This window comes from Calonectris borealis, chromosome 1 (assembly GCF_964195595.1).
Source record: "Calonectris borealis chromosome 1, bCalBor7.hap1.2, whole genome shotgun sequence".
Lineage (NCBI taxonomy): Eukaryota > Metazoa > Chordata > Aves > Procellariiformes > Procellariidae > Calonectris > Calonectris borealis.
In genome coordinates this window covers 219,233,171-219,259,392 of record NC_134312.1, presented here as the reverse complement: position 1 = coordinate 219,259,392, position 26,222 = coordinate 219,233,171, and the positions used below count along the sequence as shown (strand labels likewise).

Here is a 26,222-nt window from a genome sequence, read left to right as displayed (position 1 = left end):
GCCTTGTCCCACCCCGGTCATAGCAGCAGAAGGGACTCTGGGGTCACTAGATCCATGCCAGCCTGCCCCTCTCCCGGGAGGGCCAGTGGCCATCAGGAGAGGCAAGAAGACCACATCACCAGGGGGTTTTGGGGTACCACACCATTCAGCACCCGTCCCACCATGGGGACCCCCATCCTGGCCCTGGTGCGAGTGGCTGCTCCGCGGCTTATCCCGGCCGGAGGAGCCAGTATTAGAGGAGGACAAACACCGTGGAGGTGGAGAAGACCTGAGCGCGGTGTGTGCTCACACAAAGCAACCCGGCGGAGGGTTGCTGTCTCAGCTGTCCCCACCTGGCCCGATTCCCCCGATTTATTTGCAGGTAAAGGGTTTATTTTCCTTTCCCAGCACTGCAACCGCAAGACAAACACAGTGAAGCCTCTCGAGCTACTTCCCGCTTGGGCCAGGTGCCGGGGGACGTTGGTGGTGTTTGTCCCTGTGCCCCCAGAAAGCCCCACCGGCACCGCGTGCCCGGCTCAGAACCCACAGTGGGCTCAAACCCAAAGCGGGGAGCCCCTGAGGGCTCCCCAAAACCCCCTGCCTTGGGTTTTGTCCCCAAGCCGAGGGCATGGGAAATCAGGAACTGGTCGCTGAGCTGCTGCCGTCCCGGTGCCTCCGGTGCCAAAGTTTCCAGCCCTACCCCAAACACGCTCACATCCAGTATTATTTTTTGGATTACAGTTTGGCTCAGGCATTGCAGCGTGTTTAACCTTTGAATGCAGGCGGAAAGGCCCCTATGGGTCAGCTAATCTAGCTGCAATTAAAGACATTAATTATGCCATTATTAACAGGTTAAGACGTGCGAGGGACTGTGTCACCAGCACTGCCCCCCAGCCTGTTTTGAAGGACAGGGACGTCCTGGACACCAGCCACTCCACAGGCCAGTCCCAAACCTGGCCAGCTTAATAGCGGAGCCAAAGCCAAGGAGCCCAGCAGGACCCGAGAACATCCCCTTCCCGTCTGCCGCTGCGCCCTCGCCCCGTGGAAAACACCTTTGGGACCTGCGGTACAAAAGGCCAAAGCTACAGCCGCCAGCAGGAAGGAAGCAGGAAAAACTTCGGCATCACCGTCCGGAACCCGGAGAGATCTTCGGGGACACGCGGAGCCGGATGCCTCCGGCCAGGGCCATGCTCACAGCGTGTACCCACGGCTCGAGCGATGCTCCCCGGCCAGCGGCGGGGAGAAAGCATCTCCTGTCCTGGGACAGGGGCTGCGATGCCACCAAGGCGTTGCCCCTGATGCCCCCTCGGCAGCACGCAGGGAGCAGGTTTAGCCCTTACAGCATCCCCCAGGCTCTGGCAGCCAGGGCAGGGCACCGGCACAGAGGGGTGCCCCGTGGATCACCCCCGATGCAGATTTTGCTCGGAGAAGAAGCAAACGCGACCCCACTAGAAACCGCCACCTCCTTTAATTCCCCGCCAGAAAAGCGGGGCCCAGCCCGGCTCAAAAATTACAGGGTTTTAGCACCAGAAATGTCCGCTAGCCCATGTCACAAAGCTGCTGTGAGCCCATGGAGGTCAACGCTGGCCAATCCAAGTGGGGAAATGGTGAATTTTTCTCCTTGAAGACCCCTGCCAGCCTCGGCAGGCCACAGTGGGAAAGGAGCTGCCTCTGCCATCCCCGTCCCCCCAGAGCTCAGCCAAGGTGGGTCTGCAGGACTGGGACCTGCCCATGGGTCGCACCCTGCCGGCTCCTGCCAGACGGGAGCCGTGGCCCGGCCAGGACGTCCCCGCGCTGCTCACACCGGGGCCGAGCACCTCCGTGGGGGCACCGGGGGGGTTTCCCAGCAGCTTTGGGGCCGGGCTGGCCAGCAGCGCTGCCCCATCCCACAGCGACGGTGGCCCCAAACCCACCGTCTCGCAGGGGACAAGGCGTCGGGGCCGGGCTCAGATCATGGAGACCCTGTTCTTGATGTAGACGTGGTACGGGTCGCTGCGCTTGTCCACTTTGCGGGAGCGGGTGTAACCCAGGATAAGGCTCCCCACCGTGGCGGCGAAGAGCGTCATGACGAAGAGGATGTACATGTAGGCGTTGTCGTTGCGGCCGGGATGGCTGGCACGGGTGCTGGCGTTGCGTGCGGCAGCGACGGTGGTGGCAGGGCAGTCGGTGGGGCAGAGGATGACCCCGTGCAGCGTCTGGTTCAAGGCATTAAGCACTGCCTGGAGGCTTCGGTGCCAGGTCTCCGTCTGGTTGTCCTCCACCATGTCCTCGTCCAGCCTGCGGGGAAGGACAGGGAGGCTCAGCTGGGGCTGCCCCCGTGGCGGCAGTGCCCCCGGGATGATGTTGGGGATGTCCTGCCAGACCCAGCGATGACTCCAAAATGGTCCTTGAAGAACCTCCTCTGTCACACAGCAAGAGTAGAAGCGGGGGCATCCAAGCCCTTTGCATTTGTGGCAGCCCCCTCCCCAAATTTCACTCCTTCCATGGATGGAATAAAGCCCCTGGAGCTTCAGGGCAGCTGCCTGCCCCCCTCTCCTCCCCGGGGCTGGGGACAGTGGGGACACACAGCTGTCCCGGGTTGAGTTCAAAGCCTGCTTCCCCCAGGGAAGTGGGGGGACGGGGGGCTTGTGTCCAGCACCACCTGTGTCCTGCAGCCTTGCAGGGTGCAGAGCCGGCACCCAAGGGACCCCAGGGGGGCTGTCTGGGGTCCCTCATCTTAAGTAACAGCTCTAGGACTGATCCTGCCATGCATCGACCCCGCTCGCTCCAGGCCGGGTCCCCCAAGGTGAGCAGGGACCCCCTTTTTTCCCTGTTGGTTCCAGCCCAGGGCCAGGAGCTGCGACCACCCTGGCAGGGGGGCACAGCTCCCCACGTGCCCCCGTGGACCCATCCTGAGGGGTCACTGCCCTAAACCCCCCTGGAGATTTCTCTCCCCATGGGTCCCAGACCCCCTCTGACCCCCCCCAGGACACGGTGCCCCTCTGCCAGCCCACCCTGGCCCCCATGTGCCCTCTGTGCCCTTCCGCACCCTCGCACCTCGCTGGGGCCTCGGAGCAAGCGCGGACAGGAAGGGACGCGGGGACACGGTCCCCCACGTGTGCCATCCTTCAGGACACACCAGCCCCACAAACCGCTGTCGTCCCCTGGGGTATCCACCCCGTCCCCCCCTGCCTGCAGCACCGGCAGCTCTGCCCCATGCACAGGCAGCTGACCCCCCCCCCAAAAAAAGGGTCACCCCAAACCCAGGGTGCACCTCCCAGCACGAGACCTCAGCAGCGAGGAGGAAGAAGGGGCTGAGCAGCCACGAGCCCACGGGGATGGGCTCAGACCTGGCTCTCTTCCTGACTTAGAAACAAGTTTGAAGCAAGAGGAGGCTGAGTTTGGGAGATTTAGGGCAAGATCTGGATTTATCCCAAGAGGGGACCCACAGATGGGGTGCGGCACGGGGGGCACCCCGCGTTAGGGGGGGCATAGGGCCAGGGAGGGGAAGGGGGGCCGGAGGGGTGGGAAGGGGGGATCGCACTCACCCGGGGTGCCCTCCCTGCCCGCGCTGCTGCCAGGCTGAGCCGGGACTGGAGCATCGCGGGGCGGCGGCGGGGGATGCCGGCGGGGCTGGGAGTGCCGCGCAGCCTCCTCCCCTTCCCGGGGCAGAGCCACCTGCCAAAGCCACCCAGGGCCACCAGCCTGTCCCCAGCCCCGTGGGTCCCGCCGCGGCCCCCTCGCCCCGGCCGGATACCGGAGGCCCTTCGGGGCGGGAGAGCCGGACCCCGCGTTTCCCTCCCGGCACACGCTGCCGGTCACGCTTTCCTGTCCCTCCTCCGGCCGTCCCCGCTGTCCCCAAGCCCTCGCACCGGGCACCGAGCCTTCGTCCCCGCTCGCCATCCCCTCCTGGTGCTGAGCCGGTGCCATGAAATGGGGTTTTCCTCCCCATTGCCCCCCCCCCGGGGCCCTTCCAGCCCCATTGCTCCCAGCTGTGCCCCTTGCCCACCCGAAACCCCTGGGGGCTGCAGGGTGGGTGCCCACGGGCAGGCACCCACGGGTGGCTCGTGGGGAGCCATCAGCGCTGCGCAGGCAGGAGAGGAACCCCAAAGCTCGTGGGGCAAGGCCCGGAGCAGTGGTGAGGGGCTGCGGGTGGGGGTCAGGTCCTGCTCTGAGCAGGGCGCAGGAACTTTATTTGCCATTTTCCATTTCTCCTGATCCCAAAGCATCCGTCTGGCTGCGGGGCTGCTCCCCGTGACCCAGCAGAGGCTTCTCTGGCCCGTGGCCGTGCCACGCACCAACGGGGGAAGGTTTTGGGGAGCCCAGACTGGGCGCTGCCCCTCCCGCCCACGCACTGGGAAAGCCACGAGCATCCCTGAGGGGCAGCAGGCAGCCCCGGGGAGCTCAGTCTCAGGTTGGCTTCTTACCCCTTAAGAAACCTCTCGATTAAAATCAGTTTATATGTGTCTACCTATAGGTTTGCATTGATGGGCACGGAACCCAGTGCTATCGGGACCCGAGGGTAGCCGCATCCCTTCGCCCACGCAGATGCTGAGGCCGGGGCAATGATTTTGGAGGAGCTGAGGCCGCCTGCACGGACCCCGGCGACATCTGCTCCAGCACCACGGACCCAGCAGGAGCAGGTCACCGTCACCCAGCCGGGACACTCGATCCCACGCTGCGCAGTCCCATGAGGTCTGGGATGGCTGCGGCTCCTCTCCTCGGGCACCCCGACCCTTTTCCCTCCTCCTCCCGCTTTCCCACCGCATCGCCATCGCTCCCGTGGCCTTTTAAGCACTGTTTACAGCCTCTTATCAGTGATTTTTCCACCCGCCCCGACACCATGGCGAGGATCTTTGCCATGCAAGGATTTCTCCAGGCACTGGGCGAGAAAAAGGTCATTATTCATGAGGTCTCGGGGTAAATAAACGAACAAAGGATCGGCAGCCAAAGTTCCCAGCAGAAAATAGATTTTCCTTTATAGAAAATCTGCCTCTTTTTATGCGGCAGTGAGAGAAGGATGCTCGACCAACTGGTCCGTCTTCCTCTTGTCCAAAGGGCGTGCAAGCATTCACCCAAATTTTGGATTTTTTGAGGGAGAGAGGCAGAAAAAAACCACAAAAGCGTCTGTTCGGGCATTTCCCCAGCGAGCGACAGGGACGTGGTACTCTTGGAGGTCTCAGCCGAGGGATGGAGACCTGCGGGGCTGGGGAGAGCAGCCCTGATGGAGGTGTGGATGTTTAAGCAACAGCCCGAACCTCTGTGCCACCGTTCACGCACAGTCTATAGGCAAAGGCACGAGAGCTTTTGTCTCGCAATAAAGCCCCAGGTGGCTGCCGCGCCGTTCGTCGGCCGCACCGAGGGTTTGCCGAAACACCCAGCCGAGGTGCCGCGGCTCTCCTAGTCTCCGGTGTCTTCCGAAAAGACCAAGGTGCAGTCGAACACCTCCTGGAAGGAGTCGAGGAAGGGCTGGAGGACCTGGTCGACGGTGACGTGCCGCCCCAGCTCGCGGCTGAGCGAGGTGACGCCTTTCCCCTCCAGCCCGCAGGGGACGATGTGGTCGAACCAGGTGAGGTCGGTGCAGCAGTTCAGCGCCAGCCCGTGGGAGGTGATGTGATTCCCGCAGTGCACCCCTGCAGGGGCCAAAGCACCCACCCATCAGTGCCCATCCCCAGGGATGCCCCAGCATGAGTTACTTAGTGACCGCGCTGCTCAGGCCACTATAAACCCCCCTCCGCATGCTGTGCTCTCTATTCAGCCAGGGAAACCCCCTAACCCACAGACAGACTCCCCAAATTTGGGGCAGATGGGGTGCAGCGTGTCAAACTCCCTCTACCCTGCCCCTGCATCCCCCAGCACCTCCCACTACTGGAGTTTCAAGTGGGCTTGGACACGGGGCTGCGGTGCAAAGTGGGGTCTGGGCTGCAGGACCCCAAGACCAGGCTGCAGAGCCTGGCTGGGGTGCAGGGCTCCAGGAGGGGGTGCAGGACATGGGGCTGCGGTGCAGGGCCTGCCTGGCTTGCAGGGGAACAGCACAGGGGCTGCGGAGGGGGACAGGGGAAGGGGGTGAGGCTGGGGACCAGGCTGCAGGCACCCTGGGTGCAAGGGCCTAGGTGCAGGGCTGCAAAGTGCAGGGCCCTTGTTCCGGGCTACAAGGGCCCCAAATTGTGCTGCCCTCCCTCCTCAGTGCATACCCCCCCGTGAGTACCTCACCCATGCATGCACCACCTGTGCATAACCATCCCGGTGCATGCCTTCCCCATGGTGCATCCCCCTCCAGTGCATGCCTCCCCATCGTCCATGTGCCCCTGTGCATGCCCCCCTGTGCATAACCTCCCTGGTGCATGCTCCCCTGTGCTTGTTCCTGGTGCATGCCCCCCTGCATGTCCTCCCTGGCGCATGCCCCCTCCCTGTGCATGCCCTCCCCGGACACGCGTGTCCCTGCGTGCCCCCCCCGTGTTGCATGTCCCCGATGCACACACCCCCCAGTGGACCCCACCCGGTGTCACACCCCCGGTGCATGCCCACCTCTGTGCATGTCCCCGGTTCATGCCCCCTCGGTGCACCTCGCCCCCCAGTGCATGTCCCCCTCCCCGTGCATGCCCTCCCCCCGTACACACCCACCCAGTGCACATCCCCCCCCCCCGGTGCATGTCTACCCCCGGTGCACACCTCCCCGGTGCTTGTCCCTGTGCATGCCCCCCCCGGTAAACACACCCCCGGTGCACACACCCCCGGTGCACATCCACCCGGTGCATGCCCCCCTCCGGTGCACACTCCCCCGGTGCATGCCCGCCCCCGGTACACCCCCCCGGTGCATGCCGCCCCCCCGGTGCACCCCCCCCCGATACACACCACCCCCCCGGTGCACGCCCCCCCTCCGGTGCACACCCCCCCGGTGCATGCCGCCCCCCGGTGCACCCCCCCCCGATACACACCACCCCCCCGGTGCACGCCCCCCCTCCGGTGCACACTCCCCCGGTGCATGCCCGCCCCCGGTACACCCCCCCCGGTGCATGCCGCCCCCCGGTGCACGCCCCCCCCGATACACACCACCCCCCCGGTGCATGCCCGCCCCCGGTACACGCCCCCCCCCGGTGCACACACTCCCGGTGCATGCCCCCCCCGTACACATCACCCCCCCGGTGCATGCCCCCCCCGGTGCACGCCCCCTCCCGGTACACCGCCCCGGTACACCCCCCCCGGTGCATGCCCGCCCCCGGTACATGCCCCCCCCCGGTGCACACACTCCCGGTGCATGCCCCCCCCGTACACATCACCCCCCCGGTGCATGCCCCCCCCGGTGCACGCCCCCCCCCCGGTGCACGCCCCCCCCGGTACACCCCCCCTCGGTGCACATCCCCCCGGTGCACGCCCCCCCCGGTACACCGCCCCGGTGCACGCCCCCCCCGGTACACCCCCCCTCGGTGCATGCCGCCCCCCGGTGCACGCCCCCCCCCGGTGCACACACTCCCGGTGCATGCCCGCCCCCGGTACACCCCCCCTCGGTGCACACCCCCCCGGTGCACACCCCCCGGTACACCCCCCCCGCTGCACGCCCCCCGCCGCGCTCACCGATGGCGCAGAGCTTGCTGTCGCCCATCCAGACGCCGGTGAAGGGCGGCGGGAGGGCGCGGGCGGCGGCCAGGCCGAGGCGGCGGCAGAGCCGCAGCACCAGCGCCTCCAGCGCCGCCACGTAGCCGCGCAGCGGGAGGCGGCGGCGGCGCAGGTCGAGGACGGGGAAGGCGAGGAGCTGCCCCGGCCCGTGGAAGGTGATCCGCCCGCCGCGCCGCGCCGCCGCCAGCCCCGCGCCCCGCGCCCGCAGCCGCGCCGCCGCCTCCGCCTCCGGGGCGCCCCGCAGCCCCCAGACGTAGACGGGCTCCGCCGGCTCGCTCAGCACCACGCTCTCCCCGGGGCCGGGGCCGGGGCCGGGGCCGGGGCCGGGGCCGGCCCGCGCCGCCCGCGCCGCCCCCAGGCAGCGCTCCTGCACCCGCAGCGCCTCGGCGTAGGGCCGCAGCCCCAGCCGCAGCACCCGCACCGGCCCCCGCGACATGGCGGCGGGCAGCGGCGCGGGGAGAAGCGGCCGGGGAAGGGGTAGGCCGCGGCCGCCGGGGCCGCCGGGAGGTGGCGGGCGGGGAGGGCGGTGCGGAGCTCCGCGGCTGGGGGGAGGGTGGGAGCCCCGGGGCGGCGGGGAGGAGGGGATGGGGACCGGCACGGGGAGAGGGGATGGAGCACAGGGGCCGGGGGGGGGGGAGAGGGGACAGCGGGGACGGAGATGGAGGAGAGGGGACAGGCACGGGGGCTGGGGACAGAGGATGGAGGACAGGGGACAGGGATGGGGGGATAGGGGATGGGGACAGGGGGCTGCGGACAGAGGATGGAGGACAGGGGACAGGGATGGGGGAACAGGGGGATGGGGACAAAAGATGGAGGACAGGGGACAGGGATGGGGGGATAGGGGATGGGGACAGGGGGATGGGGACAAAAGATGGAGGACAGGGGACAGGGATGGGGGGATAGAGGACAGGCACGGGGGCTGGGGACAGAGGATGGAGGACAGGGGACAGGGATGGGGGAACAGGGGGATGGGGACAAAAGATGGAGGACAGGGGACAGGGATGGGGGAACAGGGGGATGGGGACAGGGGGATGGGGACAAAAGATGGAGGACAGGGGACAGGGATGGGGGGATAGAGGACAGGCACGGGGGATGGGGACAGAGGATGGAGGACAGGGATGGTTAGAGAGGGGACAGGCATGGGAGATGGGGACAGGAGAGGGGACAGGGATGGGGAGAGCAGGGACAGAGGGGACGGAGATGGAGGAGAGGGGACAGGCAGGAGGGATGGGGACAGAGGATGGAGGACAGGGGACAGGGATGGGGGAACAGGGGGATGGGGACAGGGGGATGGGGACAAAAGATGGAGGACAGGGGACAGGGATGGGGGGATAGAGGACAGGCACGGGGGATGGGGACAGAGGATGGAGGACAGGGATGGTTAGAGAGGGGACAGGCATGGGGGATGGGGACAGGAGAGGGGACAGGGATAGGGAGAGCGGGGACAGAGGGGACGGAGATGGAGGAGAGGGGACAGGCAGGAGGGATGGGGACAGAGGATGGAGGACAGGGGACAGGGATGGGGAGAGAGGGGACAGGCATGGGGGATGGGGACAGAGGGGTCCGGGGACAGGGGTGGGGGGGATAGGGGACAGGCAGGGGAGATGGGGACAGGATGGAGGACAGGGGTGTCGTGAATGAGTGGTTTAGAGGCCGCTTAAAAAATGACCGTCAAAGGTATCGGCAGAAAGTGATTTTAATAGATTTACAAAAGCGCGACTTAACAGAGCTCGATGGCAAGGTCCGCTCTATCCCTGGCTACACGGATGAAGCATACAAAGGAAAGTCTGTGATGATTGTGTTGGAGTGATTTGTACAGAGAGCAAGGACGGAAAGGTTAAGGGAGACCCTCCCGTTGGGTCAGGAGGTTCAGAGCAGACCCCCTTGCTTTCCAAACTCCTTCTCCGAGAGGAGCCGAGGTGCGGCTGGATCTGCCCCTAGTCTCAGACCCGGGCGACGGTTTATGTCTAGGGGTTATATGTGTTTAGCAGCAGTCTAGGGTTCAGTCACAGCTTTAAGGTGAGTCACAATATTTTAGCAGCACTTAATTATTAACTAATTTAACATTTACAAAGTAAGTTAGTAGAGTCTACTACAATCATGACTTAATTACAAATCATGCTTATTATTAGTTCACACACACAGACAGAAAAATATATATATATATATACACACACAGAAGGTACCTGTTAAAAATTCCCCTCGAGTTCCATGAAGGAACATTCACGTCGAATGTCTGGGCATTTCTTTCTCAACGGGCGAAGGGCTGAGCTTCGAGGAGAGAAGGGGTTCAGGCCAGGTCCCGTCGTCGGCGACGCTCCTCCGAACATCGCAGAGCAGAGAGGTGGCGAGCTCCGAGAGGCTCCCACTCCGAGGGAGATGCTGGGCGCAGCCGCTGCGGTCCCGGCGAGCTCCAAGGCCTCCCTTAGGACCAGCGGTTAGAGGTTCGCAAGGGGGTTGGCTGTAGCCTGCCGTGAATTGCCCCCCGGGCCGCAGTCCCAGGTGGTGACTGCTAAAAATTCTGCAGGTTTCGGTGTTGTTCTGCTGGGCACCTGGGCCGGGCAGCGGGAGCACGTTCCCAGCCTCAGCCATGCAGAGTTTCTGACCCGCTCAAGGAGGGCTCAGCCGCCGGGCGCGGTACAGCAAGGCCGGGGGTTCAGGGGAATTTCTGAGATCAACGAGCGGCCCAGGAGAAGGGGCAGGGGGGGGATGCACCACCACGAAGGGACAAGGATGGGGGAGAGGGGACAGGCACAGGGGCTGGGGACGGAGGATGAGGGACAGGGGACAGGGATGGGGGGATAGGGGGCAAGGGAGAGGGGACAGAGGGGAAAGAGATGGAGGATGGGGGACAGGCACAGGGGCTGGGGACAGAGGATGGAGGACGGGACAGAGATGGGGAGATAGGGGACAGGCACAGGGGATGGGGACAGAGGATGGAGGACAGGGGACACAGATGGGGAGATAGGGGACAGGCACAGGGGATGGGAACAGAGGATGGAGGACAGGGGACACAGATGGGGAGATAGGGGACAGGCACAGGGGATGGGGACAGAGGATGGGGGACAGGGGACAGAGATGGGGAGATAGGGGACAGGCACAGGGGATGGGGACAGAGGATGGGGGACAGGGGACAGAGATGGGGAGATAGGGGACAGGCACAGGGGATGGGGACAGAGGATGGGGGACAGGGGACAGAGATGGGGAGATAGGGGACAGGCACAGGGGATGGGGACAGAGGATGGGGGACAGGGGACAGAGATGGGGAGATAGGGGACAGGCACAGGGGATGGGGACAGAGGATGGGGGACAGGGGACAGAGATGGAGGATGGGGATCAGGCACAGGGGATGGGGACAGAGGATGGAGGACGGGACAGAGATGGAGGATGGGGGACAGGCACAGGGGATGGGGACAGAGGATGGAGGAGAGGGGACAGAGATGGAGGATGGGGGACAGGCACAGGGGCTGGGGACAGAGGATGGGGGACAGGGGACAGAGATGGAGGATGGGGGACAGGCACAGGGGATGGGGACAGAGGATGGAGGACGGGACAGAGATGGAGGATGGGGGACAGGCACAGGGGATGGGGACAGAGGATGGAGGAGAGGGGACAGAGATGGAGGATGGGGGACAGGCACAGGGGATGGGGACAGAGGATGGGGGACAGGGGACAGAGATGGGGAGATAGGGGACAGGCACAGGGGATGGGGACAGAGGATGGGGGACAGGGGACAGAGATGGAGGATGGGGACAGGCACAGGGGATGGGGACAGAGGATGGAGGACGGGACAGAGATGGAGGATGGGGGACAGGCACAGGGGCTGGGGACAGGGGTGGGAGGAGAGGGAACAGGCATGGGGGATGGGGACAGCGATGGAGGACAGAGGAGAGGGGATGGGGATAGAGGATGGTGGTTTGGGGCTGGGGCATGGAGGACAGAGCCTGGGGACGTGGGACGTGGCCCGAGACAGGGTTCAGGGAATGGGGCCTGCGGTGGGGGATAGAAGACAGGGGATGGGGACAGGGGATTGGGGACAGGGGGATTGTGCCTGGGGACAGCGGTTAGAGATAGGGGACGGGGCCTGGGGAGGGGGGATAAGGCACGGGGACGAGGTCAGGGGCCTGGGGGTGGCTGATAGGGCCCAGGGCTGCAGGAGGGGGGGCATGGGGAGGAGAGATAGGGCACCCCTCGCCGTAGGGTGTGGGGCACACGGCAGCAGGGTGGGGGACGGGGCGAGGGGGGGGACAGCGCAGCGGGGGGGGGGGTACGGGCAGGGGGTGAGGGCAGGGCACGGGGACGGGGCGTCCTGGTGGGGCTGGGTCGGGGCGGGCTGGGCAATCGCAGACTCAAAATGCTCAAAATGGGGTGAAATTGGGATTCTGGGGTGGCTCCTCAAGGTCATGGACTGTAAATAAAGTTATTGTACTGCTGGAGCGCTGATGTGCGCCGCAGTTCGTCACCCTGCGACTTTGAAAGTGATAAAATGTTCCCACCTTAACTATTTATTACAAATGTAGAAAATATGCAAGTCTGGTCGGACCACTAATGAGTCAACCATTAAAACCTGAGCAAACCGTTCCCAGCCCGCAATCCCTCCAAGTTATCGACCGGATTAAGCGTGTGAAAGTGCGTTTGGATTTTATAGAGCAATCGACTGTGTTAATAAACTCTTGTTTTTATCAAAAATACGCCTCGCTGGTCATCTACCCTTTGTCGCCGCAGGTGATTCGGCTGTCGTCTGTTAACGGCGTTAACTTCTGTGCGGGTATTTGCAAGGAAGGGAAGGCGCTTCCCTTTGTTTACTCAACTTTCTCCATGAAAAGGAGCGAGAGCTTCAATGGATTATAAAATTAATATGGTCTGGGGAAAAAAAAATGGGGGAAAAAGCCACCATAAACCCCACCGGGCTGTTGTATCAGCTCGTATACGAGCAGCACCCAGCTTGTCTCGGGTGGGATCATCGCCTCGACCACCGACTTCAGGAGAGCTGCTCCGGGTCTCTGCCCTTGGCAGGAGAGACTCGTATTTTGCACCAACATTGTGTGTGTATCGAGTTATTTCCTTTTTTTTATGATTAAGCATCAACTTCTTGCTGGAGATGAAAGCCAAAGGCTCTTCCTTTTTGGCTTGCCGCGGCGCTGCATGCGTAAGATGGGGAGAGTTGTGTGTAATAGGTCTGGGATCCTCGTAAATAAGACGACAGAGATGAGCGTGGTTGCGTCGCGGGGGTATTTACTGTCAATATCCTGCTTTTGAAGCAGGGAGGAAATTCCTACGGATGGGAGCCACGGATGGCTCACGTTTTATCTTTCTATCAGGGTTTGAGTATTTTTAAAGTGTGGGTTTTTCCTTCACGATAGGGTAATTTGCTGTTCTGTCCTACCTTTTCCTTTGGGTACCTTAAACGTCAGCCGGGTCTCTTGAATCCTCACCAGTTCCTTTGACGGCAGAGCCCGTTTTTCTGGCACGAGAGCCTCCCGCGGGGAGCTTTAGCGCTAACGCAAGTCAGGGCTTAATAGCAGGAAGGGGAGGTGAGGACAGAGGTGGTGGCTGTGAGACAGGTGCCTGGCAAGAGGGAGCTACAGGCGGATGCAAAGGGCAACGTCTTGGCTCCGGTGAAGTCCGGGACAAAATTCCTGTTGACTTTGGCAAGGCCGGGATGTCACAGAGAGGTGATGGAGCTGTCCTGGTGTCACAGGCAGAGCCAGGAGCAGGGTGCCCAGCCTGGGCTGCCCCTCGCACCTCCAGGTACGGCAGCCCCCTCCCCGCGCAGCCCCAAGCCTTTCGGCAAAATCCCTTTTTTTTTTTTTCAAGCAAATTGTACTCGAGGGCCACACCAGCAACGGGGCTAACGGCTGCTCTGTTTGCATGTGCTAATTACATTAATTATTTGAAGCGTGCAGGAGTTTGGCGCGTGGGCTAGAGTCCAGCTGTGCTACGGGCTATACAAGCTGAGAAGAAAAATCCTATCCCAAAGACGTCGGCGCATTCCTGGCTGCTTCTGGAACCGTCACCGCGTGCCTCCCTTCTCCCGTAGGGCTGGAAGCAGCTCAGAGGTCACCTCCTCCATCACCGGTGGGGATTGATCCTGGCTGGCCACCCCCCCTGACTTCCAGCTGGGTCTCCAAGACCTGCGGTGATGGAGAGGTCTCCTGGCTTGGTGCGTAAAGAGGTGGTGCTGGGAAGCCTTAAGCTATGGATTTATTTTTCCTTGATACCTATTACAGCAGTTGCACGCCCGCAGGTTCCTGTGCGATACCTTGGAAGGGTCAGCCAAATTCCCTGCACAGGACACCAGCGCCCGGCGGCACGGTAAGCTCGGAGGAGCGGAGCTGCCTGCCACGTCGGCTCCAAGGTGGGTCAAAAGATGACGACCGCCAAGAGAAGCACAATCCACACAAAAATTCACACCGGCTCTGACCCCGCTCCCCAGGCACAGCAAGGAGCTTCCTTAACTACTCCCTTAACGCAGCCGCGGCGCACGCAGCCCGCGGCACAGCCTCACACGTGCGTTTCCTTGTTTTTCTTCCCCTTTGTCACAGCCTCGGGAACGCGGTTCTTTGAGTCAATGAATAGATCGGGGGGGGGGGGGGGCAGGAGCGGTTCTGCCTACGGGTCACATCCACCCAGATCCTGCCTGTATGAACTGGAGATTCAAAGAGGAGGCTGAGGGGAGACCTCATCGCGCTCTACAACTACCTGGAAGGAGGTTGTAGCGAGGTGGGGGTTGGTCTCTTCTGCCAAGTATCAGCAATAGGACGAGAGGAAATGGCCTCAAGTTGCGCCAAGGGAGGTTTAGATTGGACATGAGGAGAAATTTCTTTACTGAAAGAGTGGTCAGGCCTTGGAACAGGCTGCCCAGGGAAGTGGTGGAGTCACCATCCCTGGAGGTATTTAAAAGACGTGTAGATGAGGCCCTTAGGGACATGGTGTAGTGGACATGGTGTGTTGGGTTGACGGTTGGACTCGATGATCTTAGAGGTCTTTTCCAACCTGTATGATTCTATGATTCTATGATTCTATGAGATCTCAGCCCAAGCAATTCCCTCCCAACGCCCTCGGGGAAAGGTGGGTTGCACTAGATGACCTTTACAGGTCCCTTCCAACCCAACCCAACCCATTCTGTGACCCTGCGATTCTGTGACATGTCTCCAGAGCTGCAATCCAGACATACAGAGATTAGAGCAAGGCCGGCTGCAAGGGACGGCTGTTTTAGTGCACTGAGGGCGTTTCACCTCCTAGTCGTGCTGATTTGAAATCACTCATCTGTTGCATCAAATAACTTGTGTCTTGGATACCTTATCCAAAAAACTTTGGTACCAATTATAAGTAGAGCCAAGCCTCAAATTGTTCTCGAATTATAACTCTCCAGTGCACTTTCACACGGCCTCTGACTCGAGAGGCGAGAGCAGAAGTCGCTCAGACGGGTTGTTGCTCATTTCCGACATCGGGGATTCAGACCTGCTTGTCCGCGTGTCCTCTAGAAACTTGGCTCTTTTGAAGTAACCTTGTTTTGTTGACTCTCTGCTTTTCACACCTTGGGGGAGCTGATGCTTAAACTTCGGAGTTAGCACAACAGAAGAAGAAAAAGGTGGAGCAAGTGCATATCGATAGATCTCGAAATATTTTACCAAGGAGATCAGGATCCATTTTACAAGCGGGAAAACAGGCAGAGAGAAATCATACTGCAATCACGGTTGTGCCACAACCAGGAGGAGAACCCCGTCCTGAACCTGCAGCTCTGTGGACCACTGCAGATGCTGTGCCAGACTACACCGCTCCGGCAATCACAGTGCAGGCAGGGGCAGATGCAGGCAGGGGCTGACGCAGGCAGGGGCTGATGTGGGCAGGGGATTAATAACATGAGCATCAACTGGGCAGGAGCTAATGTTACGAAAACAGAAGTGTGTGCTCCTGGCTCGCTTAGCAAGGCTCGGTGCCGCCATCCCGGTAAGCGAAGTCCTTCACACCCCACTCTCAGCTTCTTCATTTTTATCTCTACCCCATATGAATTTCCAGGTGCCTTCGATTTGATACTGTTCTCTTCGTGCTCTATGCACAGAAATGTGAAAAGTGACAGTTGGGATGGTAAAAATTGCTATTCCTTCTGTCTTCTCTTTCTGCTGCCAAAAACCTGCCAATTTAGAATGTTTTTCAGGGATTAATCTCCCGAGAGAAGTTATTTCTGCTCTGAAGCAGTTGTCTCTTTTAAAAGGTCTTATTTCAGACACCAGAGTGGAAAAAAGATCATTTATTCCAACGGCCAGGGATCAGACCTGTGACAAGGAACAGATGAACCCGTAAGTGTCCGTCCGGGAGCTGCAGCGGCAATAAGGGAACCTCGTTTCAGAAGACATCTCAGAGACCTACTCCGTTTTTACTGGCACACACAGATTTGCAGCGGTTGCTGTTCTAGTCATGTTCAAATCAATAATATTCCTTAAAAATATAAAAGCGTGGCTGCATTCTGCTACTTTCAGGTGCAGGTTTGCAGTTTCTACTGTCTGTGTATTTGCTATTTGAGTGTCACCAGAAGGAGAGCGGGGCTGGCATCATGAGGGACAGGTATGGGTCAGAAGGCACTGCTTTTTTGCCCCAAATCTGAGCTTAAGCAGGGCTTAGAGGCCACGAACCCGCCACAGCATCCTTCCAGATAGCAATGCAATGGCTGCCTCCGTCTTACTAGCGTGAGGTGCTGATTTCTCCTGTCTCTTCCTCACCCCATCAGGACTTCTGCAGGTCAGGGCCAGCTTCTCTGAATTACGGCCACCTCCTCCCACCCTCCCTGCTCCTCATCCTCCCTCGCTGGCAGTTAGGGGTGATCTGGGCAGTTGTTTCACAGATATCCCCCCCCCCCACCCCAGCAACCCGCTCTGCCTCCGCCGAAGGAATCCGTGCAGCGCTGGGGTGCGCAAGAGCCCCAAACGCCATCCGATTTACTGCAGAGCCGGCAGGTCGCTCTTGCGCCGGCCGCAGGCACACGCTGTGCAGCAGGGAGCCGGATCCCGCGGGAAGCGCTGGGATGGATCCCTTTAGGATGGCTGTACTTCAGATGATCTTTTTTTCCCTGCACTCTGTGACCTTCTGTTGGAAAACGAGCCAGGGGAGGTTGAGCTGTGGGAATTTGAGACCCAGACTAGGCAGGAGACTAATTAGGAGTCAGAAGAGGCGAGTACTCAGGTGTGATATGGAAACAGCTGTGTTTGCCTTTATTTGTTAAATGCCTTTAGATTCCGAATGGAAAGAGTTTTAAAATTTTAAAAATGCTGTTTAGCAATGCTCGGTATCTTCAAGGCCTTTTTAAATTCAAAAGCATAAATCTTCAGGCATTAATGAATTCCTACCCTTTCTTCTCTTTTCTTCCATACCAGACACCTGCTGCTTCTCTCTTTTCCATGCTGCAAAGCAGGTATCGCAGAGGTTTGTAGGATCATAATTCAGGTTGGAAGGGACCTCGGGAGGTCTCGGGTCCAACCTCCTGCTCAAAGCAGGGTCAGCTCTGAGATCAGGCCGGGTTGCTCAGGGCTTTGTCCAGTCAGGTCTTGAAAACCTCCAGGAACAGGGATGCACAAGTCCCCTGTCCCACGGCTTGACCATCCGCATGGAGAAAAAGCTGCTTCTTACGTCCAGTCTGAACCTCTCTTGCTTCAACTTACGCCCAGTGAGATACCTCAGAGTATAAAGCGGGTACGAGTGAGGTCAGACCCAGATCCCAAGCCATTTTCGTAAACAGAAAAGAAATCCTCAGCTAAGAACTTCAATAAACTCTTTCTTACCCTCAAGCCAATCTGCAATCCCAAGACACACACACCCCGTGCCCTGAAGGTGAAAAGTGTGATTTTACAGTTACCAGGCACGTTAACCCAGTCAGGAAATCATCCAGAAAGCTCAAAGCAGGAAACTTAAAGGAGGAAAAAACAAAAGATGAAAAGGGACTTTTTAAAAAAAATGCTGAGTAACGTATTAAGACCTGCACATTCCTTCCGCAAACCCAACGCAAATGTCAATCCAGGAGCAAAATGTCACAGTACAAGAATAGCTACAGTGAAACGAAGAAAAAGAGAGAACGAGAGTGTGAGGGAAAGTGCACGGGACCGCAGGAGGAAGAGGATGTGTATAATTTTGTCACCAGCAAAACAAACACGATGCCAGCTGAATAATGCGATTGTTGTGACCACGAGAGAAACACTCTAGCACGCTGCGGGGCCATGTGCGTCACGTGAGTTTATTTTAACACTTATTAAACGTGTGCAATTTCCTTCCCCCACCTTTGCCAGGTGAAAAATTGTTGCGTTCAAGTGAGGATCCGTATCCGCCTGGAGTTCTCGTGGAGCGAGTGACTTCGCCCAGCGCAAGGTGCACTCCTGCAAAATGTGGCTCCCATCGGGTGGCATCGCCGTGTGCCCTCCTGGCCAGCGGTTCTTCTTTGGGGCTCTACGGCTGCTGGAGCTGTGCGAGAGCACGGCTGCTCCTGCGATCATGCAACCCCGTTCACCCGAAAACCAGCTATTTCTTTATAATGGGTTTTTCTTCAGCTCGCTCAGCTCTTTAAGGCATCGCAGCAGGTGATCTCAGAAGTGCCAGTGCACGCCATGCCGTGGGGATCGAGGGGAGTGGGTCCATGTCAGCACGATTTGCATGAGCTGAAGCTGCTGTGAAGCAGCAGTTGCGTGAGGTTCAACAAGGCCAAGTGCCGGGTCCTGCACTTGGGTCACAACAACCCCAGGCAACGCTGCAGGCTTGGGGAAGAGTGGCTGGAAAGGACCAGAGGAAAAGGACCTGGGGGTGCTGGTCGACAGCAGCTGAACATGAGCCGGCAGTGTGCCCAGGTGGCCAAGAAGGCCAACGGCATCCTGGCCTGTATCAGAACTGGTGTGGCCAGCAGGAGCAGGGAGGTGATCGTGCCCCTGTACTGGGCACTGGTGAGGCCGCACCTCGAATCCTGTGTTCAGTTCTGGGCCCCTCACTACAAGAAGGACATGGAGGTGCTGGAGCGCGTCCAGAGGAGGGCAACGAAGCTGGTGAAGGGGCTGGAGCACAAGTCTGATGGGGAGCGGCTGAGGGAACTGGGGTTGTTCAGCCTGGAGAAGAGGAGGCTGAGGGGAGACCTCATTGCGCTCTACAACTACCTGAAAGGAGGTTGTAGCGAGGTGGGGGTTGGTCTCTTCTCCCAAGTAACAGCGATAGGACGAGAGGAAATGGCCTCAAGTTGCGCCAAGGGAGGTTTAGATTGGACATTAGGAGAAATTTCTTTACTGAAAGAGTGGTGAGGCCTTGGGACAGGCTGCCCAGGGAAGTGGTGGAGTCACCACCCCTGGAGGTATCTAAAAGACGTGTAGATGTGGTGCCTGGGGACATGGTTTAGTGGTGGACTGGGCAGTGCTGGGTTAACGGTTGGACTCGACGATCTTAAGGGTCTTTTCCAACCTAAACGATTCTGTGATCCTACGACTGATTCGTGCCACCACCCCATGGACACTTTAAACTGGCATGAGCCTGCAGCGCTGTCAGACACAGCAGTGCCACCGTCCTGCTGCTCCTCAGCAGCAGCGTTTGTGTGACAGGGTGTCGAGCTGGCTTGGGGGGATTGATCCAGACTAAAATTAGTCCAGGAAAAAGTTTGTTTTAACCTAAGCCGGTTCTTCTGACCCAGTTCACAGCACGGCTGCTCAAACACTTGTGCTGGCAGTTCGGAGGAGACAGTGGGTGGTGGGAAGCAGGTCGGGAAGAGCAGCAGAAGCTCCGGTTTGCATAAGCTGAAGAGTAACGTAGCTCTCTCGCCATTCCCAGCAAGAGCAGCAGAGCTTCATCGCCCAGGCTGGCGGCGCGCAGCTCCAGGGCTGCCAGGCAAGCGTGGTGTCCAACTGTCATCTGCTGACTCGGAAAGGGAATTGCACGAGAAGAGATGGTGGTGGAAATGAGGTGCCCACGCCTCGATATGAGGTCAATGCGTTCACAGCCTGCACCAGCTGTCGTTGCTCTTTGGCCATCTGCAAGCTCTGCGACGTAGATGACCCCTCGCGTGACTGTTGTGGGTCTTTTTCAGAATTGCTGTTTCTTGCCGCTAGTTATCAACTCTGTTATGGGTTATTTTCCGCCAAATCTAGTAATCAGCCTCTTTTTGAAGTTGAATCTCCCTAGCAGTAAAGTAAAGCTGTACGGAGACATCAAAGAACCCACCTTCAGCCTAGTCCCAGAGCTCAGATCTCCCAGTGCAAGGGGTAGCTTAAATTTTCTTATTACTTTCTTCAACTAGGGTATAAGATAGGGAGGAGGGAAGGACTGGCCCCGTTTTCTCACCCTGGGCACAGCGTGTGACACGGCTGAGCTGACGCCTACGAGTTTGCTCCCGATATCTCCTTGCCTTTTGTCCCCGGGATGCTGTAGCTGTGCACTGCCCTGTATTTGGGGAGATGCTTTCCTGCTCATTCTCATCTCTGCTTTGTCAGTAGTTATTCTTCAGAGGATTTTCATTATTTCCTGGCGGTTACTCTTGTTTATTTTCTTTAATAGCCTGTCTGCTTGTGGAAGCAGTTCTGCATAGCTGCTGGAAAACAAGCTGTTCTCCCACAGCTCCTTCCGTGCCCATCCTACTATTGAATAAATGTCAAACACTCCATGCTAAGGCACACTAATTATCTTGAAATAAAAGACATCAAGAACAGGAGTCCATAGGGGGGAACTATCCCATCAATCTTCCCATGCAAACAGCCCCGAGAACATGCTCGGAATGAGACGTGGGTATTAGTTAATAACCTGAAGTCAGAAATGCCAGCCTCTGATGTGACTCAACATGGGAAATTTGTCACGATGCTTTTGAAGACATTCGTGTCAGTCATCTTTGTTTAGATGTGATAACGTGTACTTGGTGGTAGCAGAGATTATATTCTTCTGGCTGATGCATTCCCAGATGGTTACACGTGCCTTTTTCTACCACAATGTTCTATTTTTCGAGAACAGACTCTTAATACAAAAGTCCAAGAAATCTTGGCACAAAAGACTGTACAAATTATAAAAGTAAATCTACCTGCTCGTACCGTTAACAATGCAACATTTCTCTTCGTGAAGGCATGTGGCACTGTGACGCACCACAAAACGTGTGAGTGGTCTGGGAACCAGCCCCAGATTAAGACACTTAAATTTAGGTATGTCCACATATGCTGGGTGTCTAAAACTCTCCGTGTCGCTAGTGGAGACAGCAGTCAGTACTGTCAGCGGTGCCGGGAGTGGTTCGGCTAACGAAGACAGACAGCGACCGGCTGCCGGCCGTCACGCTGCTGTTCTCCTCTGCTTGTCAGAGGGGAGATGCATTCCTGCTCATATATCCTTCTTCCACCTGAAAACTTACCTTAGTTTCTTAGATGCCTCTCCCTTGTCGGCATTATTGCTGCCTCACTCTTTGAGCATCTCAAGATTTTTTTATTGTGAACATGCCTAGAAGAGAACACAGAAAAGACAATTAAGCCGTGCAAACATATGCATCTGTCTCAGATGTAGCTGTCTCCTGTGATACCAATTTTTGTTCTAGCTTATGGACTTGCCTGTACTGATTCTGATCCTTGCAAGCCTAGAAGCGAATTAATTGTGTTAGGTTTACGGTTGGACTCGATGATCTTAAAGGTCTTTTCCAACCTGAATGATTCTGTGATTCTATGATTCTAATTCCCACTGTTTTTCTGATGGTGTTTGCTAAGTCTTCCAGCTATGATTATCCATGTTGTACAGTTAAGGACGGAGTCATCGCCTTGACTCCTTCCTTAACTATAACTCACCCATCACACAGGTTTCCTGCTGAAAAAACCCCACCAATTCTACCTGGTTATTTGTAATTCATCTTGGTGGCAGAAAGGAGGAGGGTCAGACTCTATCTCCTTATATATCTGTCTTATGACTTTCATTTCGTAACCGAAACCCCCCACTTCTGCTGGGATTAATTTCTGCCCCAAAACTGGATCTTCAGAAGTCTCATATAGATTTGATAGGCTCTCAAAGCAAATGGGTGCTGGTACCTAGATGAGTTTTGGACAGATTCAATTAACTGTGCTTTGGCTCTGGGATCTCTACATTTCTGCTCTCCCTTCAGCATTGCTCGGTTGCTCGAGGAAGTCACCCCTCATACGGCATTAATTAGAACTTCAACAGAACTCCTTTCACTCAAACTCCTCCTCAGGCAGATGCTTGCCAGCTACTATATATAATAAATTTCCAGAGATTCTGCCCATTCTTTTCTGTTTTTTGGAAAGCACTCATGAAACAACCATTATTATGAGTCCTCGGGCTCAGCTTCTGCTGGTGCTGGGGGTTTTGGCTGTGGGCAGCTGTAAGTGCAAGACATTTTGTTACTAACAAGCGATCTTTGAAAGAATCCTTTATAGTGCTTTGAGAAAAAAAGGTTGGGAGTCGGGATACTTGGGCTTTACACCTGGGAGTATTGAAAGATTCTTGGAGAAATCACATAACCTCTCTGTGTCTTAATGTCATCGTCTTTGAAATGGGGATAACACTTCTCTACTTCTTCAAAGAGGAATGTACATTTAATGTACCTTTTTCAGAGCCTCATATGAGAGTACTGCAAATCCTATACAAAACCATATTATCAGACCTTTTAAGGGAATAGTCCCAAAGTGTTTTCAGATCCTGCATTAGGATTCATATACCTTAAGCAAGTACAAGGATCGATGTCTAAATCTGAGATTGTTGCTCTACATTAATTTTCTGGGCATTGAAGAAAAACAGACTCCTCCAGGGGTAAATACCAAAACAGGTGTCCTAGACAGGTTCAAAGAAATGCCCCCGCGAAGCGCTTTAAACATCGCCGGTTGTACAAGAGAAATCCCAGGCACATGTTCTTCAGCATCTGTCCGTTTGCTGCATTGCAATTAAAGATTATTTCTCTTGTTCCCATTTTTCCTTCTTTTTAAATTACTTTCTGTATTTTAGCTGTGAAAGATCATTTGTTACCATCCAGGGAAAGGAGGCAGGGTGAGTTCTAGTCTTCAGCTCCTCGTTCAAGTTAATGGGCCAGTCTGCAGCTACTCGGCTCTAGTTTAACGTGCAAACCAATGACATTCACTGCACACCATAAGGAACCGTGCAGCTCCCTGGTCAACTACTGCTGTCCTTATGCTATTTCCAAGATTAGTGTAGCACTCGGTAGATTTATGATGCAAAAAAAAAATTGTCAGAGTCACCCAGGTTGCAAGGAGATGTTTTAAAGACCATTTTGTACTGTGATAGGTGTTGATGCTGGCACTGAAGACTGGGCTGTGCGTACTGCCGGGGTGATTGCTGCACACTCTGCCCTCCTCAGGAGGATTCGCTGGGACCCAAGGACCGCTCTGCAGGGTTTGTGTGAGTCCCCACTGCTGCACCTCTTTTCAGATTTCCTTTTCTGGCTTTTTCACCACAAAAAAAAAAAAAGGAAACCCCAGATTCCCAGAGAATAAACTGGGACTCCCAAAACCACCAGGGCTGAGAAGGGACCTAATTAATTTACAATGAGATTGCTGCAGTCTATCAGGGAGAGGTGCACCTGGTTTACACCTTGGATCTAGTACGTACAACCTAAAAAGGGGCAATATTTGCCAGGTGGAAGGGCACGCAGAGATAAGATCACAAACAACAAGCCAGGTTATCACACACATCCCTGGTTAGCTTAGCTGGAGTACGAGGTCCATGAGTGTTCAGTTACCAAGATGTTTGATCTCCGCTGATCATAGAATCACAGAATCACAGAAAGGTTTGGGTGGGAAGGGACCTTTAAAGGCCATCTGGTCCAACCCTCTGCCATGGGCAGGGACATCTTCCACTAGATCAGGTTGCTCAGAGCCCCGTCCAACCTGACCTGGAATGTTCCCAGGGATGGGGCATCCACCACCTCTCTGGGCAACCTGTGCCAGTGTCTCACCACCCTCATTGTAAAAAATTTCTTCCTTATACCTAGTCTGAATCTCCCCTCTTTTAGTTTAAAACCATTCCCCCTCGTCCTGTCGCAACAGGCCCTGATAAAAAGTCTGTCCCCATCTTTCTTATAAGCCCCCTTTAAGGACTGAAAGGCTGCAATAAGGTCTCCCCGGAGCCTTCTCTTCTCCAGGCTGAACAACCCCAACTCTCTCAGCCTTTCCTCACAGCAGAGCTGTTCCAGCCCCCTGACCATTTTCGTGGCCTCCTCTGGACCCGCTCCCACAGGTCCATGTCTGTCCTGTGCTGAGGACCCCCGAGCTGGACGCAGCACTGCAGGGGGGGTCTCACCAGAGCAGAGCAGAGGGGCAGGATCCCCTCCCTCGACCTCTGCCCACGCTGCTTTGGATGCAGCCCAGGACACGGTTGGCCTTTGGGCTGCAAGCGCACGTTGCCGGCTCATGTCCAGCTTTTCCTCCACCAGTGCCCCCAGGTCCTTCTCGGCAGGGCTGCTCTCAATCCCTTCATCCCCAGCCTGTATGGATACCGGGGGTTGCCCCGACCCAGGTGCAGGACCTTGCACTTGGCCTTGTTGAACCTCACGAGGTTCATATGGGCCCACTTCTTATTGCAGCTGGTGAGTGCAATATTTGTATGGAATCAATGCATTCAGAGCGTAAAGTCACAAATGGGATCAGGGCACCTTGGGTCTTCTCCTCCTCCACCCTGATCTCATTGTAGAGCCTCAGGGAAACCTCATAACTTACCCCAAGCCTCTTTGTATCCCTCTCTGTGGCGCTATTTAGGGAGTTTAATTGGTTCTGTCTGTCACATCACTATTTCTTTTTACTTTAACTGCAAGAAAAATGTAGAAGGGCATTAATATTAAACTGCTGCATGCTTGGGTCACAGGTTGTAATTTTTATTTCTTTGTTTGTCAGCTGCTGTGTTTCAAGCACTGTTGGATACAAACATTTTTGCTCAAGGACTTGATTCACGAGATGAAATTGCATAATGACTCTTCATCAGCTCTGGGCAGAACTGGAGACATCTCATATTAGTGACAAGAATAACCAGCGAGTCCCAGAATCTGTAAAAAATCATTGCCTTTTCGTAACGGAGAGCAGTATGTGGGTAATGATTTTGACCTTTCTCCCGCTCCTTTTGAAATCAGAAAGAAAATCTCTGACTTCACGGAGTGAAAGGTTCTTGCTCAGCACTTGCTAATTAATACCGTGCAGCATCACTAATGTTAAGGCTGGTGTCACGACCTCGGGCACCTAGAGGAAGATTACTCCTTCAAGATATTAAGGCTAATGTGATCTTTCCCTGCAAACCAGCAGAGTCTCTCTCTCTGCTTCTCCCCTGTTACAGCTCTCCGTACCAATACAGGAACGCATTTATCTCACACCCTCAAATTTCATTTTAAGTTATCCTGGCGAGTGGTTCAGTCCCATAAACCGTGGCACTCCACATGGACCTCTCAATTTCCCGAAGCCAGTACTCCTAGAGACAATATATAAATCAGGAAAACACCTATATGCTCATAAGGGTAATGTTTCAGTGATGTCTTCATCAGAGAAACTCACTTCTGACCCTAAAAGCACATTTTTCAGCTCAGCACTGCAGCCCACCTGAAAACACAGAGGAAACATGCATCAGTTCTCTCCCACAGAGACGGATGTTGTGGCTGTGTTAGACACTAAGAACTTTTTTTTTTTTGTGTTGCTTTTACCTAACTGGCAGTAAAATGAAGCAAGCCATCCACATGCAGGGGCAGGGGAACAGGTCCCTGCCGTAACAGTTTTATTTTCCCGGTGAAGGGAGAGGTCTATGGAATCGATTCGGGGTAGTTTCATATGTTATAGACTACTCCTAACCATTTAAATCGTAGACTCAATTTGTAGGCAACACCCTACTAACCTAACTAGATTGTACAGAAAAGAAACTATTCATTGAGCTAAAACAAGCTGATAAATGTGCAGGAGACAGAGGGATTGGGGCTGATGAGGTCCAGGGAGGGGGGGAGAAGCCAGACATCCCTCTCCCAGCAGCAGCAATCTCTTAGACCCAGCCAGCCCCCGCGTGAGGCCGCAGCCAGGACAGGTAAATAAGAACCATGGCAAATAAAATGTAGTATAATCCACATTGTAAGGAAAAAAAAAAAACAACTCCAAACCACCTCATAGACCTTACCAGATTTTAAATTGATTTCACCATGGCGAAGTATTTAGAAAATAATGTAGATATATCAATGAAGTCCTCAGCTTACTGTGAAGTTGTATTAAAAACAGGACACAAATGGGATGGAATTGGGAATTAAAGACTGGGAATCTTGTGTTCCAGAGTTTGCTATTTATCTTAAAAAAGAAAGCGTAAAGTAATAATTAGCAGGTGCTGTGAGACATGCTGGAAGCGGTCACCAGCGGAAACGTGGGGACAGTTTAACTGAGAATAAGAACAGTTCTAAATAACACCTCACCCTGCCTTTTAACAACAACGACATTTATTTGGGGGAGGGAGCAGCAGGACTCCGATGCCTGGTTTGCCTCTGCCATTCCGGTGAGGATCAGGCAGGGCTGAAAAGAAAGGAAAATCGGAAAATTCCCAAGAAGTGGGTGGTTTACCCTCCCTTGCTCCGCGCCATGGCTCTTCCTGCCCTGGATGTCAGGGACAAGGTGCTGGGTCAGCCCACGGTCGGGACGATGGAGGCGAGGAGCAGCAGGAAGGCCGCGGGGCTGTGA

At 56.5% G+C, this 26,222-nt stretch overlaps 2 protein-coding genes across 3 annotated transcripts; both read right to left on the bottom strand.

Moving 5' to 3' along the window:
- Positions 1 to 1,025: 1,025 nt before the first annotated feature.
- Positions 1,026 to 7,607, bottom strand: KCNE3 (potassium voltage-gated channel subfamily E regulatory subunit 3). Of its 2 annotated transcripts, none has more exons than XM_075140453.1 (2): positions 7,534 to 7,607; positions 1,026 to 2,256 (listed from the first exon to the last, which is right to left on the bottom strand). In XM_075140453.1, the coding sequence occupies exon 2, from the start codon at positions 2,241 to 2,243 to the stop codon at positions 1,926 to 1,928; it is 318 nt and encodes a 105-aa protein (XP_074996554.1). In that variant the 5' UTR covers positions 2,244 to 2,256; positions 7,534 to 7,607; the 3' UTR covers positions 1,026 to 1,925. The 2 variants fall into 2 exon arrangements, with proteins under 2 accessions (XP_074996554.1, XP_074996553.1); XM_075140452.1 differs by lacking the exon at positions 7,534 to 7,607 and adding an exon at positions 4,430 to 4,749 and having other exon boundaries at positions 1,434 to 2,256.
- LIPT2 (lipoyl(octanoyl) transferase 2) lies at positions 4,912 to 8,047 on the bottom strand. The gene is made up of 2 exons (XM_075140451.1): positions 7,534 to 8,047; positions 4,912 to 5,591 (listed from the first exon to the last, which is right to left on the bottom strand). The coding sequence occupies exons 1-2, from the start codon at positions 8,009 to 8,011 to the stop codon at positions 5,359 to 5,361; spliced, it is 711 nt and encodes a 236-aa protein (XP_074996552.1). The 5' UTR covers positions 8,012 to 8,047; the 3' UTR covers positions 4,912 to 5,358.
- Positions 8,048 to 26,222: the final 18,175 nt, after the last annotated feature.

Coding starts and splice junctions, on each gene's coding strand:
- LIPT2 (XM_075140451.1), bottom strand. CDS start 8,011: ATGTCGCGGGGGCCGGTGCGGGTGCTGCGGCTGGGGCTGCGGCCCTAC. Junction 5,592..7,533: donor CAGCAAGCTCTGCGCCATCG/GTGAGCGCGGCG, acceptor TGGCCCCTGCAG/GGGTGCACTGCGGGAATCAC.